The sequence below is a fragment of the Dipteris shenzhenensis genome, chromosome 14 (assembly GCF_047967505.1).
Source record: "Dipteris shenzhenensis isolate YYH24624 ecotype China chromosome 14, Dip_SZ_1.0, whole genome shotgun sequence".
Taxonomy (NCBI): Eukaryota; Viridiplantae; Streptophyta; class Polypodiopsida; order Gleicheniales; family Dipteridaceae; genus Dipteris; species Dipteris shenzhenensis.
The window spans coordinates 9,279,999-9,302,589 of NC_141609.1; the positions used below are offsets into that span (position 1 = coordinate 9,279,999).

Consider the following 22,591-nt stretch of genomic DNA (forward strand, 5'->3'; position numbering starts at 1 on the left):
AGGATAGACAGGGCATGGCGGGTGGGGAGAGATCCCAACCGAGAGCAATCCCTGATCATACGATTTCATGACACTCAGGCACGACTTTCAGCTCTACGACGCAGGTTAGTCGTTCGAGATCAGCCAGCGATCTCTATGGATGAGGATCTCACACCTCTACAGGTTGAGGAGAGGCGCTCTTTGCTTCAGCAGTGGGATCAGGCCCGAAAGGAGGGAAAGTGGGCAATGGTACGAGAGGGACGACTTCTTACAGGCCCCCGTAGGACACCTGTCCCCTCCCCTACATAGGGAAGCGGGGCCTATGAGACTCAGATATCCGAGATCCTGTCCTGCACCATTTGGAACTGTAATGATACCTTATGGTCAGAAATAGGGAACTTCTCGAAATCCTATACAGGCCACGACATAGTCTTCTATACAGGGACACATCAGAGTCCAGAGCGCCCTCTCCCAATAGTCAGCGGATATACATGGGAGTCTGCCTACAGAGATGAGACGAGGGGTACAGGAGGAGTTCGAGGTTCAGGTGGAGTTGCAGTCTTTTTTAGATCCACACTTCGGGGGATCATTTCAGTAGAGTAGAGAGATACACATTCTAGATTTCTTTGGATCCGAATACGACACATGGATAGCCAGGATCTGTTTGTCGTAGTTTGCTACTTCCCCCCGGAGACCTCCCACTTTGCCAAAGATATTCGAGGTGATGATGAGACATCCCCATTTGATGCCTTTTATCAGTCCATCGTTGACTTTTCTAGCCGCGGAGAAGTCCTTCTAGTGGGGGACTTCAACGCGAGGGCAAGGACCCGTCAGGTACCACTTCTTGATTTCAGAGATGATTCCACTCTACTAGCAGATGTTGACCTTGAGGAGGCAGGTATGCTACGGGTTTCGGTTGACAGGCGAGGTCCACTTTCATCCTATGGGCAGGCCCTATTAGACCTGGGCAGAATACATGATCTCATTAGCTATAATGGTCTTGACAGATGGCCCGCTTCAGGTGGTTTCACATGCTTTCCACATGGGAGGGGCTCCAGTGTTGTTGATTACATCATGGGATCCCCTGTCTTCACATCTCGCATTACTGACTTCACTGTAGCACCTCTCCCCCCAGGGGCTGATTACACATACCTTTTCTTTCGCATCTCCACCTCCCTTCGCACAGCACCTGACCATTAACACTATCTCACCCATCCACAAGGCAGGGGATCCCATGAGCTCGGAGAACTACATGACCATTATGATTGGACATGTCATGTCCAAGATTTATGCATCAGTACTTGACTCCGAGGTTAGCAGACTTGCAGAGTGTCGAGGACTCAGAGCAGCAGGACAGGCCGGACCGGCGTGATCATGGAACCATGGACCACATTCTGACGCTCAGATGTATCATCGAGGAGGCGAGATCACGGAAGCAGAGGGTTTATTGTTGCTTTGTGGATTTTTGCAAGGCATTTGACACAGTCCCGAGAGCCCACCTCATACAGTGCCTACAGGACTTGGGTTATGACCAGGAGATCATATGGGCTGTCATGGCACTTTACGAGAGAGTTTCTGGCAGAGTTCGGGTAGGATCCGGGTGGACAGACGAGATCATGAGTACCATGGGGGTCAAACAAGGGTGTCCTTTGTCGCCTACCTTGTTTGGCCTCTACATTGATGAGCTTGAGACAGTGATGCAGACACAGGGGGATATAGGTTGCTCTCTTGCAGGCACGCTGATCCAGATTTTGCTCTATGTAGATGACGTGGCTCTCTTGTCTTCCTCAGCAGAGGGGCTTCAGAGACACCTAGACACACTACAGTCCTTTTGTGAGTCTCATGATTTGAAGGTCAACTTGGGTAAAACCAAGGTCATGATCTTCAATACATCTCGAGCCATCATGCGTCAGGAGCAGTTCACATTTGCGGGGTCATCTGTTGAGATAGTTTCATCATACACTTATCTTGGGGTTATCTTCTCCGGACCGAGCTTCACTATGAGACCCGCGATGTAGGCACGCTTGAGTAGAGGGTATGTCTAATTGGCTAGGCTAGAGAGGCAGTGCTCCGCTCACACTTTCATGATCCACGCACCAAGGGGTTGCTTTTTGACTCCTTGGCTCGCCCAGCGGGGATGTACGGCAGTCCTTGTTGGGGGCCAGACTTGTCGGATACAGAGTGGGCCCGTGTGGAGCGGCTACAGGTTCTCATGCTATCACGGATGATTCGTGGTAAGTCATCCGTTCCTCACCAGATCATTCAGGCTGAGTTTGGGTCACCCCTTTACAGCTAGATGCTGCATTTCAGGTCATCACATATCTGTACCGAGTTTGGGAATACCGAGTTAGGGAATATGGGGATTATACCTTGGGGCGTAGCAGGCTACCATGGATAGCTTTATCCTCTTCTATGACACTTGCAGCAGGAGGAGATCAGAGGTGCTGGTATGCACGTACAAAGAGATGGTTTGAGCGACTGGGGCTCCACATGGATAGACTACCTCCCTTCCAGTATAGCATGGATGCTCCATTCTCTCCCCTCTTATCACACGAGGTCAACCAGGTTATTCGTGAGGATCTACTACAGCTACACACTTTTCGGACCTGGTTGGAACCGAGTGAACTTCCTGTGAAGCTTAGCTTCTACAGAGATCACTTCTTACATATCACAGTGGAGGGTTTCATTGACCCACCAGGATACACACAGATTCACCTACCCCACTCGATGAGGATTTCTCTTGGGCAGTTCCGGGTCTCTTCACACAGACTTCGCATTGAGAGCGGCAGAGCAGAGCGACTACCCAGGGAACGGCGCATATGCACACTATGTGACATGCAGGAAATTGAGACAAAGGAGCATTTCATCTTCAGGTGTCCTGTGTACTATGAGATCCGAGGACGTTTCCACTGCCTCTTCAGAGATAGTTATGGTATTTTAGCCCATTTTCTCTCCTACCCAGACCAGCGGTGTTTGGCAGGTTTCATTCATGAGGCACTTAGACACTGCGAGAGGATACTCGGAGCACGGAGACAGGAGCAGACTTCTTCCTCGGTTGATCCCTCTCAGAGCTCTATCACGGAGTTCTTTCAGCTAGATCACATGGACCCCAACAAGACGAGGCCTTGACATGACCGTGACCCGGAACCTGTGACCCGACAGCTCAGACAGAGGGTCGACACACAGATCACACTTGGAGACATCTCCTCCTTGTTTAGAGTAGAGCCCGACCGACGGGGGTCACAATAGCCTTGGTTAGACATAGAGCTACGACCAAGAGACGTGCCAGGACCGCACCTCTGAGTGGCCAACAACACTCTATTGCCGACTTCATGCCTCCACTGCCTCATCCATCCTGATATCTTGCTGTTGCTGGGGATGATGATGATGTTGATGATGATGCTAAGATTGATATATAGTCGACCACCGACATCACTATGTTGTACTTAGGACTTAGTACTGCCATTCTGCATTTTTGGCATTTTGCATTTTGCATTGGTATGGACGCTCGTTTAGTAGCTCCACTACCACAGCTCGTTGTATCAAGATTTTCACAGTCTCATAGACCCATCGGTCTTCCGAAGACTTTAATAAACTTTCTTTCTTTCTTTCTTACTTTCTGTTCTCCAAAGATGCACGGGGGTTTGAACATACTCAATATTCAAATGCGTATAATTGCTCACAGGGGAAAAATAATGTTGCAGTTTATGCAAGGGGATCAGCCTTGGGCTTACATGATCCGCTCTCTTTTGTTGCAGATTGATACTTCTGCTTTTGGGCATTGGCAGCCTACACAGTGGGATTTTCCATTTGGCTCTATTCAAGGCAAGATCAAAGGTTGCCCTTTTGTCTCTCGTTTGCTTCTTGATTGAAAGTATATCTTATCCCACTTGGTATGAAATGGTAGGGATTCTTTGTTTGGAAATTCTTGGAGGGCTGAGAATATTTATTGGTCCAAAGTATTTCACCCTCCTTTGGCTATACAAGAATCCAGGCGTTCTTATTTTATATCTTTTAAAGGTATTACTTCTGTGGCGGATGTACTTCAGGATGATGGCACTCTTTTATCTTTTTCTGCGGCTGCTAGCAAGTATGGTTTGGGAGCTCATTATTGTCCTTTATGGCACAAAATTTCAGAAATGCTTCAATCTATTTTGCCGGTACCTCGTTTGGAACTTCAGGATAGGCTTGAGGATTGGACTCTTCATTCTTCCTCTTCTTCAACCCGTCCTTTGAACTGTCACATATCACAGTGCCTTCTCTGTATAAAGTGTTGTTACCTCCGTCTTGGATTTCTGACAGAGCCAATTCTGTTTGGCATATGGATTGCCCATCAAAGTGGTGGAGAAAGCGGCTGCGTCTCCTTTGGCATTATAAAGTCCCTCTTCGGTAACAACTTTTCCTTTGGGGAGTCCTACTTGACATTTTTCCATCTGGGCAGTTACGCATAGACATATTGGCCCGGCTGCTTGCCACAGATGTCTACATCCTGCTGAATCTGTGCCTCATCTTTTCTGGCACTATCCACATACTTGTGATTTCCTCGCTCTCATTCGTCAGGAGCTTCGAGCGAGATTTCCTATTGTTACTTTTGGTAGGTTCTTCTGGTTATTTGGTTTTCATCCCGCTAGACAGGGTTTTGATTTATTTTTTGTTTGGGTGTGCTACTGGGCACTTTGGACTCTATGGATGGACAGAAATCATAGTCTTTGGTGATCCTGCACTTTTGTGCCAAATCCCAAGGCCTGCATCGTTTGTGAAATAAAGTCCCACTGAGCAGTATCAAAAGCTTTGGCAATATCAACTTGTAATAGCAAAATATCTTGCTGCATATATTTGGCATATTCTATTCCAACATAGGCGTTAGCAATGTTGTTTGTGATATGCCTACGAGGAACAAAACCATATTGTGCAGGATGCAACCCATCATGCAAATAGCCTTTTATTCGATCAACAATCATTTTGATAGTAAATTTATAAATGATTGGCATCAGCGTGATAGGTCTCCAATCAGCCAAAGATTCACAGATTTGCTTTTTTGGAAGGAGTTTAACAAGACCTCTCTTCCATGTGTCTGGCATTTTCTGATTTTGCCAAGCAGAATTCACCATTTGCAGCAAAGTATGCTTCAAAAGAGGCCAATATCAAAAAAAAAAACCTCAACTGTAAGACCATCCCATACTGGAGATTTCTATCGACCACAGGATTTGATTGCATCTGACAATTTCCTTTCAGTAAAAGGTTCCTCCAATTTTAAAGCTTAAGTAGTGGAGATAATAGGAGAAACATGCTGTAAAAGTAAATTTCTTGCAGACAAAACTTGCTGCGAGGGAGGATCTGCATAACCAAACTGCTGAGAGAAATGATGTACACAGACAGAAGCAAGCTGTGACCGTGATGTAGTCCATGAACCATCAGGCATAAGCACTATGCAAATGTTTGTTTTTAATCTCTTCTGATGCAAGCTTTTAAGAAATTATTTGGAAGAACATCCTTTATCTGTGAAAGCTCTTTGTTTGGCTCTGGTCTCCCATTTAGCAAGTTTCATGTGATCATTGATTTGGAGACAATGTTTAGCCTGGCATAGTATTGTTGGCTCATGCAAGGACAAAGGACGAAAGTGATTGAGTTCAGTGAGGTCTTGGCAAGTCAATTTAGCGTGAGCAATAGTTTCCCTCAGAGTCTTCATAAAGGACTTGCCGTAACCTCTAATCACAACTTGCATTTTGAAAACAAAAGAATCCCATGCATTATCAATATCAAAGGGGCTCTGAGAAGACAGAGATTGATAGGCTTTAGTAACCATTGCCTTGAAATCAACATGCTGCAAATAGCTATTGTTCACAATCAGATGTCGCCTTTGAGGCAATCTATCATCTGGCATATCATGAAAAGATAGCCTCAACCATAACGGTGCATGATATGAATGCACAAAGGCATAGTCAACCCACATTTTGCATGTAAAAGCATCATTTTGTTGTGGAGCTACACTATACCAGCGATCCAGACGTGCCTAATAAGAAGAAAGGGCATTATGTTGAAAAGTGTATCCAGGTGACAAAGGCTGCAATTCCTTCCAAAGATCAACCAAATCAAGATGAATCAGTAATTGAGACCATGCATGCCTTTCAGAGGTTAACATATGAGTATTTCCTGATGTATTATCACCTTGTTGCGGAGCATTATTGCTTTATGGTTTATGTGAATGCTTGATGTTTATGCCTATGTCTATGCTTTGTGCTTTATGTGAATGCGTATGTCGAAGTGAATGCCTATGTCTATGCATCTATGTTTATGTAAGCCTATGTCTATGCTTGCATATATCCATATGCCTATGTGAATGCCTATATGCCTACGCTTCTATGGAAATTATGCTTATGTTTCTATATGCTTTATGCTTTATGGATCTATTCTTTAAATATTTATGAATGTCTTCTTTATGCTTTATGCCTATTCTTTAAGTTTATGTCTATATGATTTATGCCTATTATGCTTATATTTCTATATGCCTATGCTTCTATATTTCTATATGCCTATGTCTATGCTTCTATATATCTATATGCCTAGATAAGACACATATAAATGCATGATATCTCCATGGATATCGTTGCATGGCATCCCAGATTGCACTTCTATCTCGAGAAGATTGAGGTGCATATACAGAAGCAAATTCAAACACCTCGCCTTGAATGATGCATTGAAGAATAATCTATCTGCCTTGATTGTCATTTAAAGCAATAACTGGCTGAAGCTCATGCTTAAGCAGAATGACTACACCTGAGAAAGAGTGCTCCGCATCATAAGAGATATCATAGCCACAGTAATGACCTGTCTTTCCTGCATAGACATGTTGATTGTGTTCTTGTAATGCCACTATATCAGGCTGAAATTGATTGATATACAGCCACACAGATTTCCATTTCCTACTGTCGCACATCCCTTGAACATTTAAGGTAAGGCATTTGATATGAGCAAGCATATTTACAGATATTTATAGGAAAAAAACAGTTATGTACAGCAGCAACCTTCAGGATGTCAACCCTGCATTTCTACCTCAGGGTGAGGGCCTCTTCCATGGGAAGAAACATCCGCCTGAGGAGTGGATAGCAATGCAGCAACCTCTTCTTCAGGGAAGAGGGTTTTGCTAGCTGTCATTACAGCCCATGTGATTCCAATTCGTGAGTTGACCTCTGGGAGTTTCCACTAGAAGATGCACCATTCCAAGTGCGAGGGGGTGGAGGTCGTTGAACATAAATAACTTTTCTTGGACTTTGCCATCTATCAATTGGAGTTTTTGGTCCTTTTGCTGAGGGTTGAATAGCAGGAAGCAAAGGGGAAGAAGCCCTAGGGCTTTGCCTTTATCCTGATTCACAAGAAACTGTCTATTACCTTTATTTTTATTCTCAATAGAGGTAGGAGCATCTTTATTGGGCATCTGAGCAGGCAAAGTAGCAGGAGGCATTTTATGCTAACTCATTGGACACTGCGAAGCCATGTGCCCAAATTTTTTACATTCAAAGCAAGCCCCTGCAAATAGTCCCCATTTCAATTTATAAAGTGCACTTCCCATGTCGACATTGTTCACCGTGACTGAATAAGACTCCGGTGTGGGATTATTAGTATCCCAAAGAATGCAAAATCTATTAGAGTTGCCGTTAGGCCGCGGTGGGCAAACCACTTTGCCTAAAGTTGCTGCAATTTTAGGCAAGAGTGAAGCCATGCATTGCGGGAAGTCTACAACTTTAACCCAGACCGGACATCGGTGTCGAATCGGAACCTGATAATCCCTTGTGGGGGACCATGGCAAAACGTGCACCATTTGCTGCCCAAAAAAGAGTGGCGAATGTTCCAAAAGCATTTGCTTGTGAATGTCATCTACCATAATGACCTCAAAAAAGCCTCTAGCTGCATAATGTACCTTATGAACAAACGAGCCAGCCAGTGTGTGGGTCAACTTGTTGCCTACCTCTGCAGTAGGTGGCATATGACTTGGGAAAAATAAAATAACTGCATTTTTGGCATATTCTCTAACTGGATCCACAATCTCATCCACTTCAACCATAAGACCAACCGATGGAACTGAGTCTTTCCACTCTTTCCTTGTGTCTGCAAATCCTTTGTGCATGACATCATAAACCAGTTGTGCTTCAATAGAATCATGCACGGGTTCATGTTGACCCTCAGCCTGCTTTTGCTTTTTGTATTGAACCGATTGATCCTTTTGAAAAGTTTTTTCATAAGAGTATTCAGCCATGTCTTCTGAAGAAGATGGAACCTAAAAAGAGGGTACCTGTAAAGTGATAAAAGAGAAAAAACAGTCCCTAAATACAGCCCACAAAAGAAGAGGGAAATAGTGTATTTGCAAGGAGAAGAAGGAAGAGATATTTAAGGATTTAGAGAGAAGAAAATACAAGTTCTGGAGAAGGAAAAGAGAAAAAACCAGGAAAAGTTCCAAGATGAACTATAAATTAGAGAAAAAAGAGAGGTTCTGGCGATGGGAAGAGTACACAAGACCCAGGAACCGGGGGAGAGGTGCCCGAGCTCCAAGTGCAGGTCAAAGAGGCCCTCAACATCCAGGAAGAGGTCCTCCGCATCGAGGGCAAGGAGGCCCTCCTCCAGTGAGGCGGCACAGATTCAAGCCAGGGACAGTGGCCCTACGGGAGATCAGAAAGTTTCAGAAGTCCATAGCCTCTGTGCATTTGGCTCTCCAGATATGCCAGAATGCTATGCTCGCTAAAATCTCCCAAGAAGTATCCACAGAGGCATGTACATCTGTAAAAGGAAGGTGTGGTACCACATCCAACGAACATGACTCAATCTGATGACATCGAACCAAAATGGCCCGAGAGGAGTCAAGTCTCTCATAGAATACTTGAGGCCTTGTAAGAGAAAGCCAAGCCACTGAGTCCCATGTCATAAAGAATGGGGAGTGGGCAAAGTGACTGAAAATCCTGGCTACCCCCATCCAAATCATCCTCGCCTGTCTACAATCCCATAAACAATGCTGAATAGTCTCCGAAGCAGAGAGGCAACGAGGGCAAGTAGGGTCGGCTCTGAACCTGGATCTCCAAAGGTTCATTGCAATCCCACCATGGATGGTTGTTCAAAGTTTCTCCCCTGGCCACTCAGGCTTGATAGACACCCAGTCACAGAGGGTGTGCCTAGACTGGTGCCATAGGGGCCGTGTTGTGATTTCATTCTCGCATTGTGGTCACTTGACCATTTCTGGGATCTGTGGAATGCATTGCTACTCATAGTTGGACACAAACAGTGATGAAGGCCTCAGCCTTGCCTTGGTAGTTAGGTCCTAGTGAGTGCTGGGATCGGATGCATCTTGAAGCCAGGAATTGGCTTGGACAGTGGACTGCTAGAGGTCTGTTGATCCTTAATCCAAAGAAGTCTGGAATGTGTCATGTCTCTAGATTGTTCGGAAGAGCGAGCCCTCAGAACCAGCGTGTAGAAGCAGCCCGTGAGCTAAACCTGGTACAACAGCAACCTAGGAGCAGGGAATCAGCCGGCAGCAGCAACCTGAACAGGGCGGGAAAGGCTGTACAGGTCCGTACACCTGTATGGAATTGTACGGACCTATGGCGGGACTGTACGGCAGGGATTTACGACTCCAGAGAGCTGGTTTTTGGACGCTGATTATGAGCAGCAGGTAGCTGAAGCAGACGGGCTTATCTGAAGAGGCTATGGAGCTGATAGGAGGGCTGGAGCAAGGGCTGCAGGTCCTCTCTCTCTCTCTCTCTCACACACACACACACACTTCTGAACACCACACACCACCACCTCACACACACACCACTGGGTTCACACACGGACAAACACACACACACCCACTTTTTTTAAAAATTTTTTTTATAGTGAAATCTTATATTTTTGTGTGGGAAACCTTAAAAGAGGTAAAAACCCACCAATAAGTACAAGGAAAAAATTTACAAGTAAAACCTCAGAGCAAAAGTCATGAGGCAGCCAAGTAAAAAGTTACATATCAAGCTGGAGGAGGATCAAACACAGCATCCTCCAGCTTCAAATTGTTGCTCTGTAAAAATTGATGTAGTGATGAAACCACACCATCAATAAAAACAAGCTATTTTTTGCCCTTGTGATTCTTCTTGATATAGGCTGGTACCCGAAATTTGTGAATCACAGGGTCAAAAGCCTGTTGTAACATGGGATGAAAAGATTCCAGTAAAAAAGGTACTCTTGCATCCCGGACAGAAGAAAACTCTGGCATAGGCATCAAAGGCAAAGAGGCTAAATCAACATCCGACGAAAAAGCTGCATTTGATAAACAGGACTTAGCATTTGAGCTTCATTCTGAGGATCATCCTGAGTAAGAGCAGGGGCAGCATCCTAAGAGAGAGCATGCATATCATCCTGTAAAATCCCCTCTGCAAGGGGTATATCCATATCCTGAGTAGAAGGAGACTGATGGTTGTAGGCCATCTTTTGGTGGTTCTAGTGATGCCCTATAGGCCATGGTATGTGCCTTGTAGGCATAAGTGTAGGCACTTATTGTGTTAGTGCCTTCTATGCCACATAGGACACTTAGTCCTATGTGACACCTAGGACACTTAGTCCTAGGCCTAGATACAAGTACTTTGTACTTGTGTTTAGGAACCTTATCTATCAATCTAAGTTGACGTGACTTCTTCTTCGACTCGTCCTATACTGCACACACTCTCTCTCTCTCTCTTCGTTTAGCATCTTCAGTGGTATCAGAGCAGGTTTTGATCTTGTCTTCCAGCTCTACTCAGCCCCCGAGTCCTCCATTGCTCTTTGGGAAGTCTGCTGCCCTGCTGGTCGACATATCTTCAGCACCTGCAGTTTTTTCGAGGTCACCTGTTCCGTACTGCATACAGTACCTTAGCCGTACAGCCAGTACGCGAACAAGTACATTGCCGTCGCTGTACAACTGCGCGTCACCGTACTGTGCATCGTCGTACCGTACTGCCATAGTCCATACGTGAGCAGACTTGCATCACTTGTACCTTCTGCATCGTCGCTATACGCCGTACGCCGTACCTTCAGCGAGTCGTCAACTGCACTCGCGCCGTACATTCGTCGTACCCGTACTTTGCTCCGTACAATTGCCGTACCCGTACTCTGCTCCATACATCTACCGTACTCGTACTCTGCTTGTACTTTGCGCCGTACATTCGTCGTACTCGTACCTTCAGTGGTACACAGTACAGCCACCGTACAGGGTCGCACCTTCAGTAGTACACCGTACGTCCGTACAACCGTACAGCAGTACTTAAGCTGACAGTACAGCTGTACGTTGTACTTGAGCTGCTTGTACAGCTAAGATTTGCAGGACATTGGGTCACATTTGCGAGATTCCAGCAAAATTTGGGGCTTTCCCACATTTGCCCTCTTTTTCGCCTATTTGCCCTAAATAAACTTGGGGCTTTTGCCAAATTTGCTGTTTTTGCATCAGATTGCAGTACATTGGGTCAGATTGCAGGACATTCAGTTACATTTGCAGGACATTGAGTCAGATTTGCATACATTGGGTCACATTTGCAAAATTTCAGCAAAATTTGGGGCTTTTCTGAATTTGCCCTCTTTTTGGCCTATTTGCCCTCAATAAATTTGGGGCTTTTGCCAAATTTGCTGTTTTTGCAGTGAACATTGCCTGCCACAGTCACATTTGGGTCAGATCTGCATTTGCCCTTTGATTTGGGTCAGAAATTTGCAGATATTTGCTGTCATTTTTGGGACAGCCAGCTTATTGCAGTGATAGCCTTGAGGCTTTGGGGTTTTCAGGTCTTTTACAAGTTATCACAGTTGCTATGGCTGGGAACAATCAAGATTTATTTGGAGTTCTTCGTGAAGATGATAAGTTGGATGGCACCAACTATCCGATGTGGTCCTATCTCATGAAACATATTCTTGTTGCAAAGCATTTGTGGAATATTGTTTCTGGGGCGGATCTGAGGCCAGCCAATCCTTCAGTGGTTGTTTCTACTGCTGCACCTTCTGCAGGTGGTACTTCTCCTGATGCCTCTTCCTCTAGCACTCCTGCTGCTGCTCTTCCAACTCAAGAACAGTCTAGATGGGATGCAAGAGATGCAAATGCACATTCATGCATTGCTTTATCATGCAAGAGAATCATTATTCCACACATCCGTTCTTGCAGGACAGCAAAGGATGCTTGGGATAAATTGGCTTCTCTATATCAGATTCACAATGAAGCTCGTGTTGCATGTTTGAGAAGGCAATTATAGGAAGTCAATATGAATGAAGGTGAGTCAATGGATGCATATTTGACAAAGGTCAAGGACCTCATGGAACAGCTTGCCAACATTAATGAAGTGGTGCCAAATTCACAGCTTGTCAGTACTACATTGAATGGACTACCAGATACATATCAAGGGTTTGCTACAACCCTTCGATTAGTGGCCATGGGTAATCCAGACCACTATTCTTTTGATCAGCTTGTTACTTTGCATTTGCAGGAAGAGCAAAGTAGACCTAACAGACAAGCCATTATTCCTGATCATGCATTTGCTTCACAGCAAACATGAAGAGGCAAGGCTTCCAAGCCTATGAACAAGCCAAAATCTGGGCATAGCAGCTGCAATTCCTCTACACATAGCAGCTGTAATTCCTCCCATGCATCTAAAAATACAGCAGATAAAGGAAAGAAGAAAAGATGCAACTATTGTCGCAAGCCTGGACATGACATTTCAGAATGCAGGAAGCGCATTGCTTCGGAGAAAAAGAAAGCAGGATTGACAGTTAATGCCTCACATGCCATTGAATCCCATGAGCCAGCAGATGCTTCACATGCACATGCTCTTCAGGATGATTGGGCATGGGCTGTCCATTGCTCATTTGATCCCTCCAAAGCTGATGCACTTTTTACTGCTAATGATGCTCAGTGCTGGTACTTTGATAGTGGTGCTTCCAAGCATGTCACATCTTGCAGATAGTTGTTTCATTCTTTAGCTGATGCACCTCGAGGGGGGACTGTTACATGTGCCAATAATGCTTCATATGCTGTAAAAGGAGTTGGAGATGTGCAGCTCACATCCATTTCCAGCCATCCTGTCACTCTGACAAATGTTCTTTTTGTGCCTGGAATTGAAGTCAACTTGATTTCAATTTCAGCAATTGCTACTTCAGGTTTCAGAGTAATTTTTGATGGCTACAGATGCCTAGTATATGATCTTCGTGATGACAATGCCATAGTTCTCACTGGCACTTTGCAAAAAGGACTTTATCACCTTGATCATCATGCAGCTGCACTTTCTACCGAAGCATTGGCTATTTCAGATTCACAGCTTGCTCTCAATTATAGAGCTCTTGCAAAGCTACATTCACAGCAGATGGCAAATGATGTACCTCAGACTCACACAGTTTCTAAACATGTGTGTGAGGGTTGTCTTTTGGGTAAGATGCATCGATTTCTTTTTCAAAAGAATTGTCCAAAACTCTCACAAAGGAAATTGCAGCTAGTGCACAGTGATGTCTGTGGCCCAATGAGGACAAATGCCATTGGAGGATACAAGTATTTCATGACTCTCATTGATGATTTCACAAGGTATTGCTGGGTATATCCTTTAAAGGCAAAATCTGAAGTTTTCTTATGCTTTCAGAGATGGCTGAATATGGTTGAGAATGAATCAGGATGCAAGCTTGTCACCCTCAACACAGATAGGGGGGGTGAGTATATGTCAAAGGAGTTTGATGCATTTCTTTCCTCACGGGGCATTATTCACTCATGCACTACTCCTTACATTCCTCAGCAGAATCCTGTTTCTGAAAGGAAAAACAGGTCCACAATGGAGATGGCTAGATGCATGCTTAAGGCCAAGTCTTTGCCCAATAAATTTTGGCTTGATGCAGTAATGTGTGCCAACTATGTGCTGAATAGATCACCTACACGGGCATTAAAGACTATTACACCTTATGAAGCATGGAAAGGCAGGAAGCCTTCACTTTCACACATGAAAGTTTTTGGGTCTCTTGCATATGTTCATGTACCATCTCAGCTGAGACATAAGCTTGATGACAAGGCAATCAAATGCATATTCATTGGTTACAGCCAGGAGAGCAGAGGGTATCGGTTATATCAACCAAATACTGGGAAGATTATTGTCAGTAGAGATGTGATCTTTGCTGAACATTCAGCTTCTCCTCTTGTGGACTGCAAAGCAAAGCCAGATATTGACATGTTTGATGCCTTTGAATCTTGGTTACCTCTACCATCATCAGAAGAGGATTTTGAGCAGCAACATGCGCCTCCTGCAGGCCCTCCACAAAGCAATAATCAGCCTCAACCTCATGCTGATTTGCAGGTTTCTCTTCCGGCACAAAATGATCCCATTACTCATGATGCAGTCATTGAAGAAAGAGCTGTTAATAGACAGCAAAGGCAAGTTCCGAGATGGCTTCTTGATACATTGAGGGAAGCAAACAAGATCAGCCTTTTGCTGCACGGACAAGATCAGGGAATAGACAGCGTGTTCACTTTCTTGAGTTTGCACTCCTTGCTACAGCTTGCAATGAAGAGCCTTTGTGGCATAAAGATGCTTTCGACAGCAAAGAGTGGATGGATCCAATGAAAGCTGAGTTACAATCTATTGCAAAAAATGACACTTGGGAATTAGTAGATCTCCCACCTGGCAAGCATGCCATTGGAACGCGATGGGTCTACAAATTAAAAAGGAAATCTGATGGCAGCATAGATCGATACAAAGCTCGTCTTGTTGCAAAAGGGTATGCCCAACAACAAGGCATTGACTTTGAGGAGACGTTTGCTCCCACATCCAGGATTACTACCATTCGATGTGTCATTGCCATTGCAGCCCATCATCATTGGCAAGTGCACCAACTTCACATCAAGACTGCCTTTCTTCATGGGGATCTGCAGGAAGAAGTCTATGTCACACAACCTCCTGGTTTTGAGGTTGTTAATTCTGAAAATAAGGTATGCCGGCTTAGAAAAGCCCTTTATGGTTTGAAGCAGGCACCCAGGGCATGGTATGCCAAAATTCATGCACACTTACTATCCCTTGGTTTTCAGAATAGTCCCGTAGAACTCTTTATTTCCGTGGGAGTGGATCTGATTTTTTAGTGCTGATTTTATATGTGGATTATATGGTTATCACGGGCCCAGATACTCAGCAAATCGCAGCTTTCAAGGCTGTTTTGCAGCAGATTTTTGACATGTCAGACATGGGACAGCTCCATTATTATTTGGGCATTCAGTTTGCTCATGTTGAGGGGGGTATCATGATGTCTCAGTCCAAGTATATTGGACAGCTCCTTGATCGTTTTCAGTTTGAGGATTGCAAGCCAATCTCTACTCCAGTGGACCCTGGCTTCAAATTCTTAGCTCATGATGGGAGCCCACCATGTGATATCACTCTTTATCAGCAGGCTGTTGGATGCCTTATTTATTTATGTCACACTAGACCTGACTTGCAGAGTATGCAGTATCTCAGCTCAGCAGATTCATGCACATGCCCAGTTCATAGCATTGGCAGGCAGTGAAGAGAGTCTTCAGATATCTGAGAGGCACTTAGGATTTAGCCCTCTTCTATGGTGATCAGGGTTCACTTACCATGCATGCTTACACGGATAGTGACTGGGCAGGATGTTCCGACACCAGAGTGTCACATACTGGCAATTCTTTTTTGCTTGGCAATTATGTATTTCTTGGCTCAGCAAGAAGCAACCGACAGTTGCCACGTCTAGTTGTGAGGCTGAGTACAGGGCAGCCTTCATCGCTACAGTAGAGTGTGTTTGGCTTCGACAGTTACTTACAGATCTTGGTATTTGCCAGACATCCTCCACTATTGTCTACACTGACAGCCAGAGTGCTTTGGCCATTGCGCGTAACCCAGTGTTTCATGCGCGTACCAAGCATATTGAAGTTCACTGTCATTATGTTCGGGAGCGGTTGTCAGCAAGCGACATAGAATTGTCCTATGTTCCCACAGAGGACAACATCGCAGATATGTTTACAAAGGCACTTCCTCATCCCAAGTTCGAAGTCTTCCGATAGGCTTTACACTTGGTTCCCTTTGTTACATGATCTGACATTCCTTGTACATTCATAGGTGGCTATATCCTTTTGGATGAACATGTGCCACCATGACCAGAAACTACCAGGTATTCTGAGACGTTTCCAGAGTACTTCAGCCCATCCCATGGAGGGGGGTTTGTAGGCCATCTTTTGGTGGTTCTAGTGATGCCCTATAGGCCATGGTATGTGCCTTGTAGGCATAAGTGTAGGCACTTATTGTGTTAGTGCCTTCTATGCCACATAGGACACTTAGTCCTATGTGACACCTAGGACACTTAGTCCTAGGCCTAGATACAAGTACTTTGTACTTGTGTTTAGGAACCTTATCTATCAATCTAAGTTGACGTGACTTCTTCTTCGACTCGTCCTGTACTGCACACATTCTCTCTCTCTTCGTTTAGCATCTTCAATGGTGCTCAACAGGGGTGCAATCCTGAGCTTCTTCAGCAAGAGGAAGATTTGCCTGTGATTTATCTACCTTCCTCCAGTAGTGCTTCAGAGCAGTAGAAGGCTTCTCCAAAGAAGCCATAGCAGAAACCGGAGGAGAAGGGAGAGTAACCTTGACAGCTGAAGGAGGAGCAGGAGGAATGGGCCTGGATGTAGAAGGGCAATCACGTGTAAAATCACCAACCTGTTGGCATTGATAACATGCAGTGGGAAAAGATGCAAGATGCAGATTGATGCGCATCGGATGGGCAAATCCCAAACGGGCTGCGTCATATCCCACAAAACGCAAAGGAGAGCATCACGGGAGGCTTGCAAGAACTCCTGTCTCGGAACATGAAGAGGCCTTCCCAAAAAAGCTGAAAGAGTTGGAAGATGCTGAAGAAGAGGCACAGATAGCGCTCTGAGAGTAATCCAAACCGGAGAGTGAGTTAGAAGGGTAGTAGAAGGATCGAAAAGTGGATCCCAGGGCATGACATAAGCGAAGAAACCAGCCCCAGGAACACCAGCACGATTGACTAGCTGCTCCACCACATTAGTCGAAGAAACGTGGGCATAATAAAATCCTTTGCCTAGAAAGACAAAGGATGAAATACAATCCGGACCGATTGCAGCTTCAACTCGACGACGAAGTTGAGCGGTAGAAAGAACCGTGTCCATAAAGTAGAGACAGATTCCAAAGTGTTGAGCTTGTCGAAGACCTGAAACCAGAAGGGCAGAATCCAAAGAGCAAACAAACAGGGAATTTGATGAAGGAACATCTGTGACAGAGGCTGAGCATAACTGACGCAGAAGATCCAGCTGCAAGGAAGAAGAAGGCAAAGCACTGCGTTTCCGTCGAATGAAGACTCGAGCAGGAGGAACAGAGGAAGCATAAAAAACAAAAGATGTTTCGGGAGCCTGTATGGGCAGGGAAATCTGTACAGATTTTGCTGGTACGGATGAAACAGGTACTGGTGTTTGCACCACGTCTGCTTGGACGGAGGGTTGTACGAAGGGCTGAATGGAAGGCTGTGTAGATAACTGCATGGGTCGGGGGGGTTGTACGGAATTTCGTACAGCTGACGTGAGTTGTATGGATGGCGATGAAGGCTGCAAGGTGGAAGACGGGGGCTGTACGAGCAAAACGAGGGAGGGAACAGAGGGGGAGGGAGGGTCGACCAGGGCTATGGGGGCTCCAGAGCTCTCCATAGTCACCTTCCACACCCTCTTCACACACACACACACACACACACACACACACACACACACACATGTATGTATGTATTGATTGATTAAATAATAGAACGGAACGTGTACCTTTTTGGAAAGAGCTTTTATCTTGGGCCCCCATTGCAGACTCTTGGATTATTGGAGGTGATTTCAACATGGTGGAATTACCTTTAGATAGAAAAGGGGGGAAGATAAGGAGACATACATTTGCTAGAGAGAGCTACTTGGGATGCCTTCCTTTTTCAGTTGAGTGGCAGAGGTGTGTGGTTTAGGTAGATATCGCTGGGCTGAGACTACCATTGAGATAGAATGAGGAACTTTTTTTTTTTTTCCAGAGATAGAATGAGGAACTTCTAGACAGTGAGTTGGTTGATGATACTAGTGTTTTTATGGATGCCAATACACACAATCTCACCTCTTTCTTAGAAGTGCACATATTAAGTGGAATAAATGCAATGGTTTATGGATTAGCGACTAGGGTACTCAGGATTGGGGGACTGGTTTTGGATTCACTTGGATCCAAAGGGGTGTTTCTACCAGATATTTGGGCTGCCAGGTCGGTTTGGGCATCTCTCCCTTACAGCAGTTTGCTCCTGTGTTGGAGAGTGTCAGGAGCAAACTCCTGTTGTGGAGTTCAGCTTAACTTGATCTTGCCTCCAGGGTGGTGGTGGTCAACCAAGTACTGCTGGCCATAGCTTGGTTCGTATGCTCTTATTGGTGTCATTCCAGGGGCTGCATCACTCAGCTCATAAGGTCTATAAGGAATTTTCTTTGGAGTGGTCTAGATGGTTTGGCAGACACCAGAGCTAGGGTAGCTTGGGAAACCTTCATTCTTCCTACTCGGGAAGGAGGACTTTATATCATAGACCCAGACATGTAGAGCAGAGATCTTTATGCAAGATGGTGGTCAGAGGTCTTATGCTAGGGCGGGAACCTTGGAAGGACTTTTTCATCGATGCATACAGGCTTGTTCTCCTTCCATAGGTGGAGATTGGATGGATAGCACCATGTGAATACTTACTTCAGCCCGTCTCAGGACCCCCTCTTCCCCTCTCATGGCTGCCATCTTGAAAGCCTAGCCTAGCTTCAAGAGTACTCTCTGGAGAGTGCCCCCGCCCCCAACCTCTCGAGACCAGATTGATAGACATCTTGTCATGTGGAATGAAAGCATACTTGACGAGCATAGTAGACCCTTGGGTTCTTGGTACATGCAGTGGTCTAGATGGGAGAGAGATCTTGCTTCCTAGGTGGGCTCCTGGAAGGATTTCAAAAAATTTACAGATGAACAACAATCTCACCTCAGAGGAAGTGCAGGGAGGATTTTCATGTTTCGGTAGGGATGCGTTGGTCTTCGATGTTCATTTTGGCGGTAGGCTATTGAGATCTTTGAAGGTTATACTTAAGCATTTCCTTTTCAGCTTATCAGAGTTGTAGGCCATGTGGAGTAGAGCTTCTTGGATTCAGGATGGTACCTAGACCCTAACCCAGATCACATTCCTGTGGGCTCTTGGAGACTTTGGATTTATGGAGGGGTCCCAATCAAGTAGTTGCAGTGGGATCCTGGAGAATGGGAATGGATTGATGTAGGACATCGAGAAGAGCCTCCCCTTTCAATACATGGTGAGCAATGCCAGGAAACATCAGCTAAGCTTGAGAGGCTGGAGGCCTACATAGCACTTTAGTGAGAGAATTTTCAAATTTCTGCAGATTTGCAGAAATATTTTTGGAAGCGATGGTGGATGACGTAGAGTCTGTGGTTGGGAGGTGAGTTTGTTGCTTATCCCATTGTCACTAATGAACTGTGTTTATGTCGCTCAGTGTTCTACTGAATACTGTTTCGTGAATATGGTGGGCATGGATTTAGTCATCATTTGAAGCAATTAGTATATTAGATGTATTGAAACAACTAATCCACTCTCTAGAGACGTTTGGGAGCACTGCCAAAATGGTTTAGGGTGGCCTGGTTCAAGATCAATGAGGCCAATTTTTGGGTACCTAGAGAAATGATGTCCTTTTTACCACTGCTGTTCATGGTTTGGAGTAGTATATGCCCCCGGCTTCCCTCCCTCTGGTTGTAGGGTATCCTGGCCTTTTCGATAATTTCATTAGGCTGCCTTGATTATTAGAGTTAAGGGTTGTGCTACCAGGGAAAGGCAGCTCTGTCTTGTCCACTTAATTTGGTTTGGTGCAGCTCTTTTTACCATGTAATTTCATCTAGCAAAAAAGGAGTTTTTTAGGACAAAAAGGAATACCCAAGGAGTCCCACTACATTCATTGGAGGCAGTTCATTGCTGGCTGAAAGCCACTACTTTGGAAGCCCAATAGTTTCCTTAACGTAGGTGCACAGGAAAATGTTCTTCAATGTATCTGATGATCTTCCTTTTGGGGGAAATGAGACAATTTATCTTATTTAGCCCTTGCACAACCTAAGTTAATTCAGAAGAAAAACACGTGTTCTGAATGGTACACAACGCCACACTTCTCTGTTTGATTTATTTCATACAGCATGGAAACAGTTTTATATTTCCTTATAATTGTGACCGATTGCGGGCTGTATGTAGACCACAAATGTACTTATAGATTCAGTCTCTGCTTCTGATGTTTTGCAGGAGGCATCCATGGTGATGTTACACAGTGCATCAAAATATGCGAACATTCCCTCTAATTGGAAGCTGCTCGGAGATATTGAGGTGGGAGTGACAGTCCTTTGACACTGAAAGTTCTAGTTTCTGGATGCAGTAGCTAACTGATACCCTGCAGCCATTTCGATTGTGAAAGTAGTGAGCGAAGGTGCGGCTGCCACCCAATGATTTTGAAGTATGATTTGTTTTATGATGCAGACAACTTATGCCAGAACTTTGCCCTGGGAGCTTTCATGTGGTGCATCTGAAGGAAATCTGACAACTATTTCAAGAGCCTGTGAAGCAGGTCAACAATTACCTGGGAAATTTGGTACCTCAATGGAGTCATGGAACAAGCAGCGCCTCTTAGCTGCAAAAAAAGCCAAACATGCTTACCAACAGGCATTACATTTACAGCCATGGAAAGCCAACTTATATGCAGACTTGTGCTTATCCTTGCAGCTGATTAGTTCTCTTGACAAAGATAACAACAATAGCTTGTCACACCAGTGAGCAATGTGTTCTTACTTTCTTATGTTCTAACTTCTGTTTTAACTCCTCTTTTTAGATTTTAAGTGATGACATCCAAATAGCTTCATGTGGTATCAGGTTACTGTCCATGGAATCCACTGCTTGTTGTGGTTTGGCCCTGGAAGGCAGCAATGCAGATTTATGGACTTCTTTTGGCGCTATGACAAGGCATAAAGGAGTACGTCAGCATGCTCTTGTTCAAGCTCTTCGAGTAGATGGAAACCATGCAGTTGCATGGGCTCAGCTTGGACAAGTATGTGCTCTGAAGGACACGTCAAAATGCTTTTGTTTTGGGTGGGGAGGGGGGGGGGTTCATTCCAAAATTGTGCCCGTGTATGAAGCTTTTCTGTATTTTTTTTCATTGTTGTTTTTCTGGTTGGTTTAAACAGTTGTACTTGAAAGAGGGTGAACAAGAGTTGGCCAAGGAGGCATTTACTCGTGCCAGAAGTTCAGATCCTACTCTAGCATCGCCATGGGCTGCTATGTCAGTCATACATGTTTTGAATGGAAGGTTAGATCTAGTTTCAGCACTTTGAGCATTCTACCTGATTTGCTACTGGCCTCTCTCTTTCAAGGGAAGTTATTCTTGGTAAGCCTGTTCAAGTAGCTTGATCGTTCAGTATATGCTTGTCTTATTAATGCATTTTGTTTTATTTTATTGTGTCAACTGGATACAGTGACGGCCATCATGAAGCCTTCGCGAGCAGTTTGTATGCAGCACAGCTATTACCTGTAAGGTTCTGGTGACTTAATCAACAGGATGTGCTTTATCAAACTTTTGTTCCCTCCTCTCGATTATATATAGCACTATATAGATATAGCTAAAACTAATTATATAGGGTATTCCACATTTGGCTGTTGCACCTTTCTCCTGTCAGATGGTGTGCTGTCTGTCATACAAGTACTTGTTTCCCTTATCTCTCTGTGGATTATCCTCATTTAAAGGGTCGACCCCACGAATAAAAACAGGAAATATTCTTAGTTACTGATCTAGAGATGGTTCCTATAATATTTAGAGTAATGCTGTATTTTACACCAGCCACTATTGTACAGTGTTCTGAACAGGAACTTTGGTACTCAAAATTGGTCTGTCTATGCAATGTGTAATGGGGAAAACCAGAGTGAGATTTGAAATAAATATAGTATGAAGACCATCATATAATTGTGTGAATATGGATGTGGGTGTATGTGTATCCATGTACATGTGCTAAACCATATTTTGATGGAGTGGTCTACATTAACTATGGAGTACTTATGATGTGTATGGGGATAACATCACTGGAAAAGGTCCTGTACATTGAACTACAGGTGGAAGGGATGGCGCGATCTCTGACTTTTAGATATTTGTCCTCTATCCCTAGTAGCCTGGCCAATCTTCTGGATGTATATGAAAATGTGTAATCTCCAACAAAATCTGCAGCAGAATCTTACCGTGTGACATGCTTACAAGAGGCACAGAAGTTCCTTTCAGCTGTGGAATAATATTCAATAATTAATCTTTCATGGAGGACATAATGGTTTGGTCAGGTTGAAATTGCTGTGTAAGGAATACCAGTAACGTGTTATGTCATTTGTTGACTGATGGGTCAAGGAATGTTGCTATTAGTCGGCTCATCAAAGAGCAAGGACTGCCAGCAATGGAGCCTTGAGAAGCTCCACCCCACAAGCCGAGTGGCTTGACTAATCAATAAGTAGATGCCATGATACATGGGCTGAGGTGACGGGAAACTCAAGATCTGTGCTTTGCACCCCTCTTCTCATG

The 22,591-nt window shown here is 44.6% G+C and overlaps 1 protein-coding gene across 1 annotated transcript in view; it reads left to right on the forward strand.

The window, feature by feature from the left end:
* Positions 1-22,591, forward strand: part of LOC147894165 (Tetratricopeptide repeat (TPR)-like superfamily protein) — a 128,948-nt gene that overhangs the window by 35,233 nt on the left and 71,124 nt on the right. Inside the window, exons 14-18 of the mRNA XM_087384464.1 lie at positions 20,287-20,367; positions 20,518-20,807; positions 20,908-21,082; positions 21,219-21,340; positions 21,507-21,561. Coding sequence (XP_087240590.1) covers positions 20,287-20,367; positions 20,518-20,807; positions 20,908-21,082; positions 21,219-21,340; positions 21,507-21,561 — 723 coding nt within the window. The remainder of the gene's footprint in view (positions 1-20,286; positions 20,368-20,517; positions 20,808-20,907; positions 21,083-21,218; positions 21,341-21,506; positions 21,562-22,591) is intronic.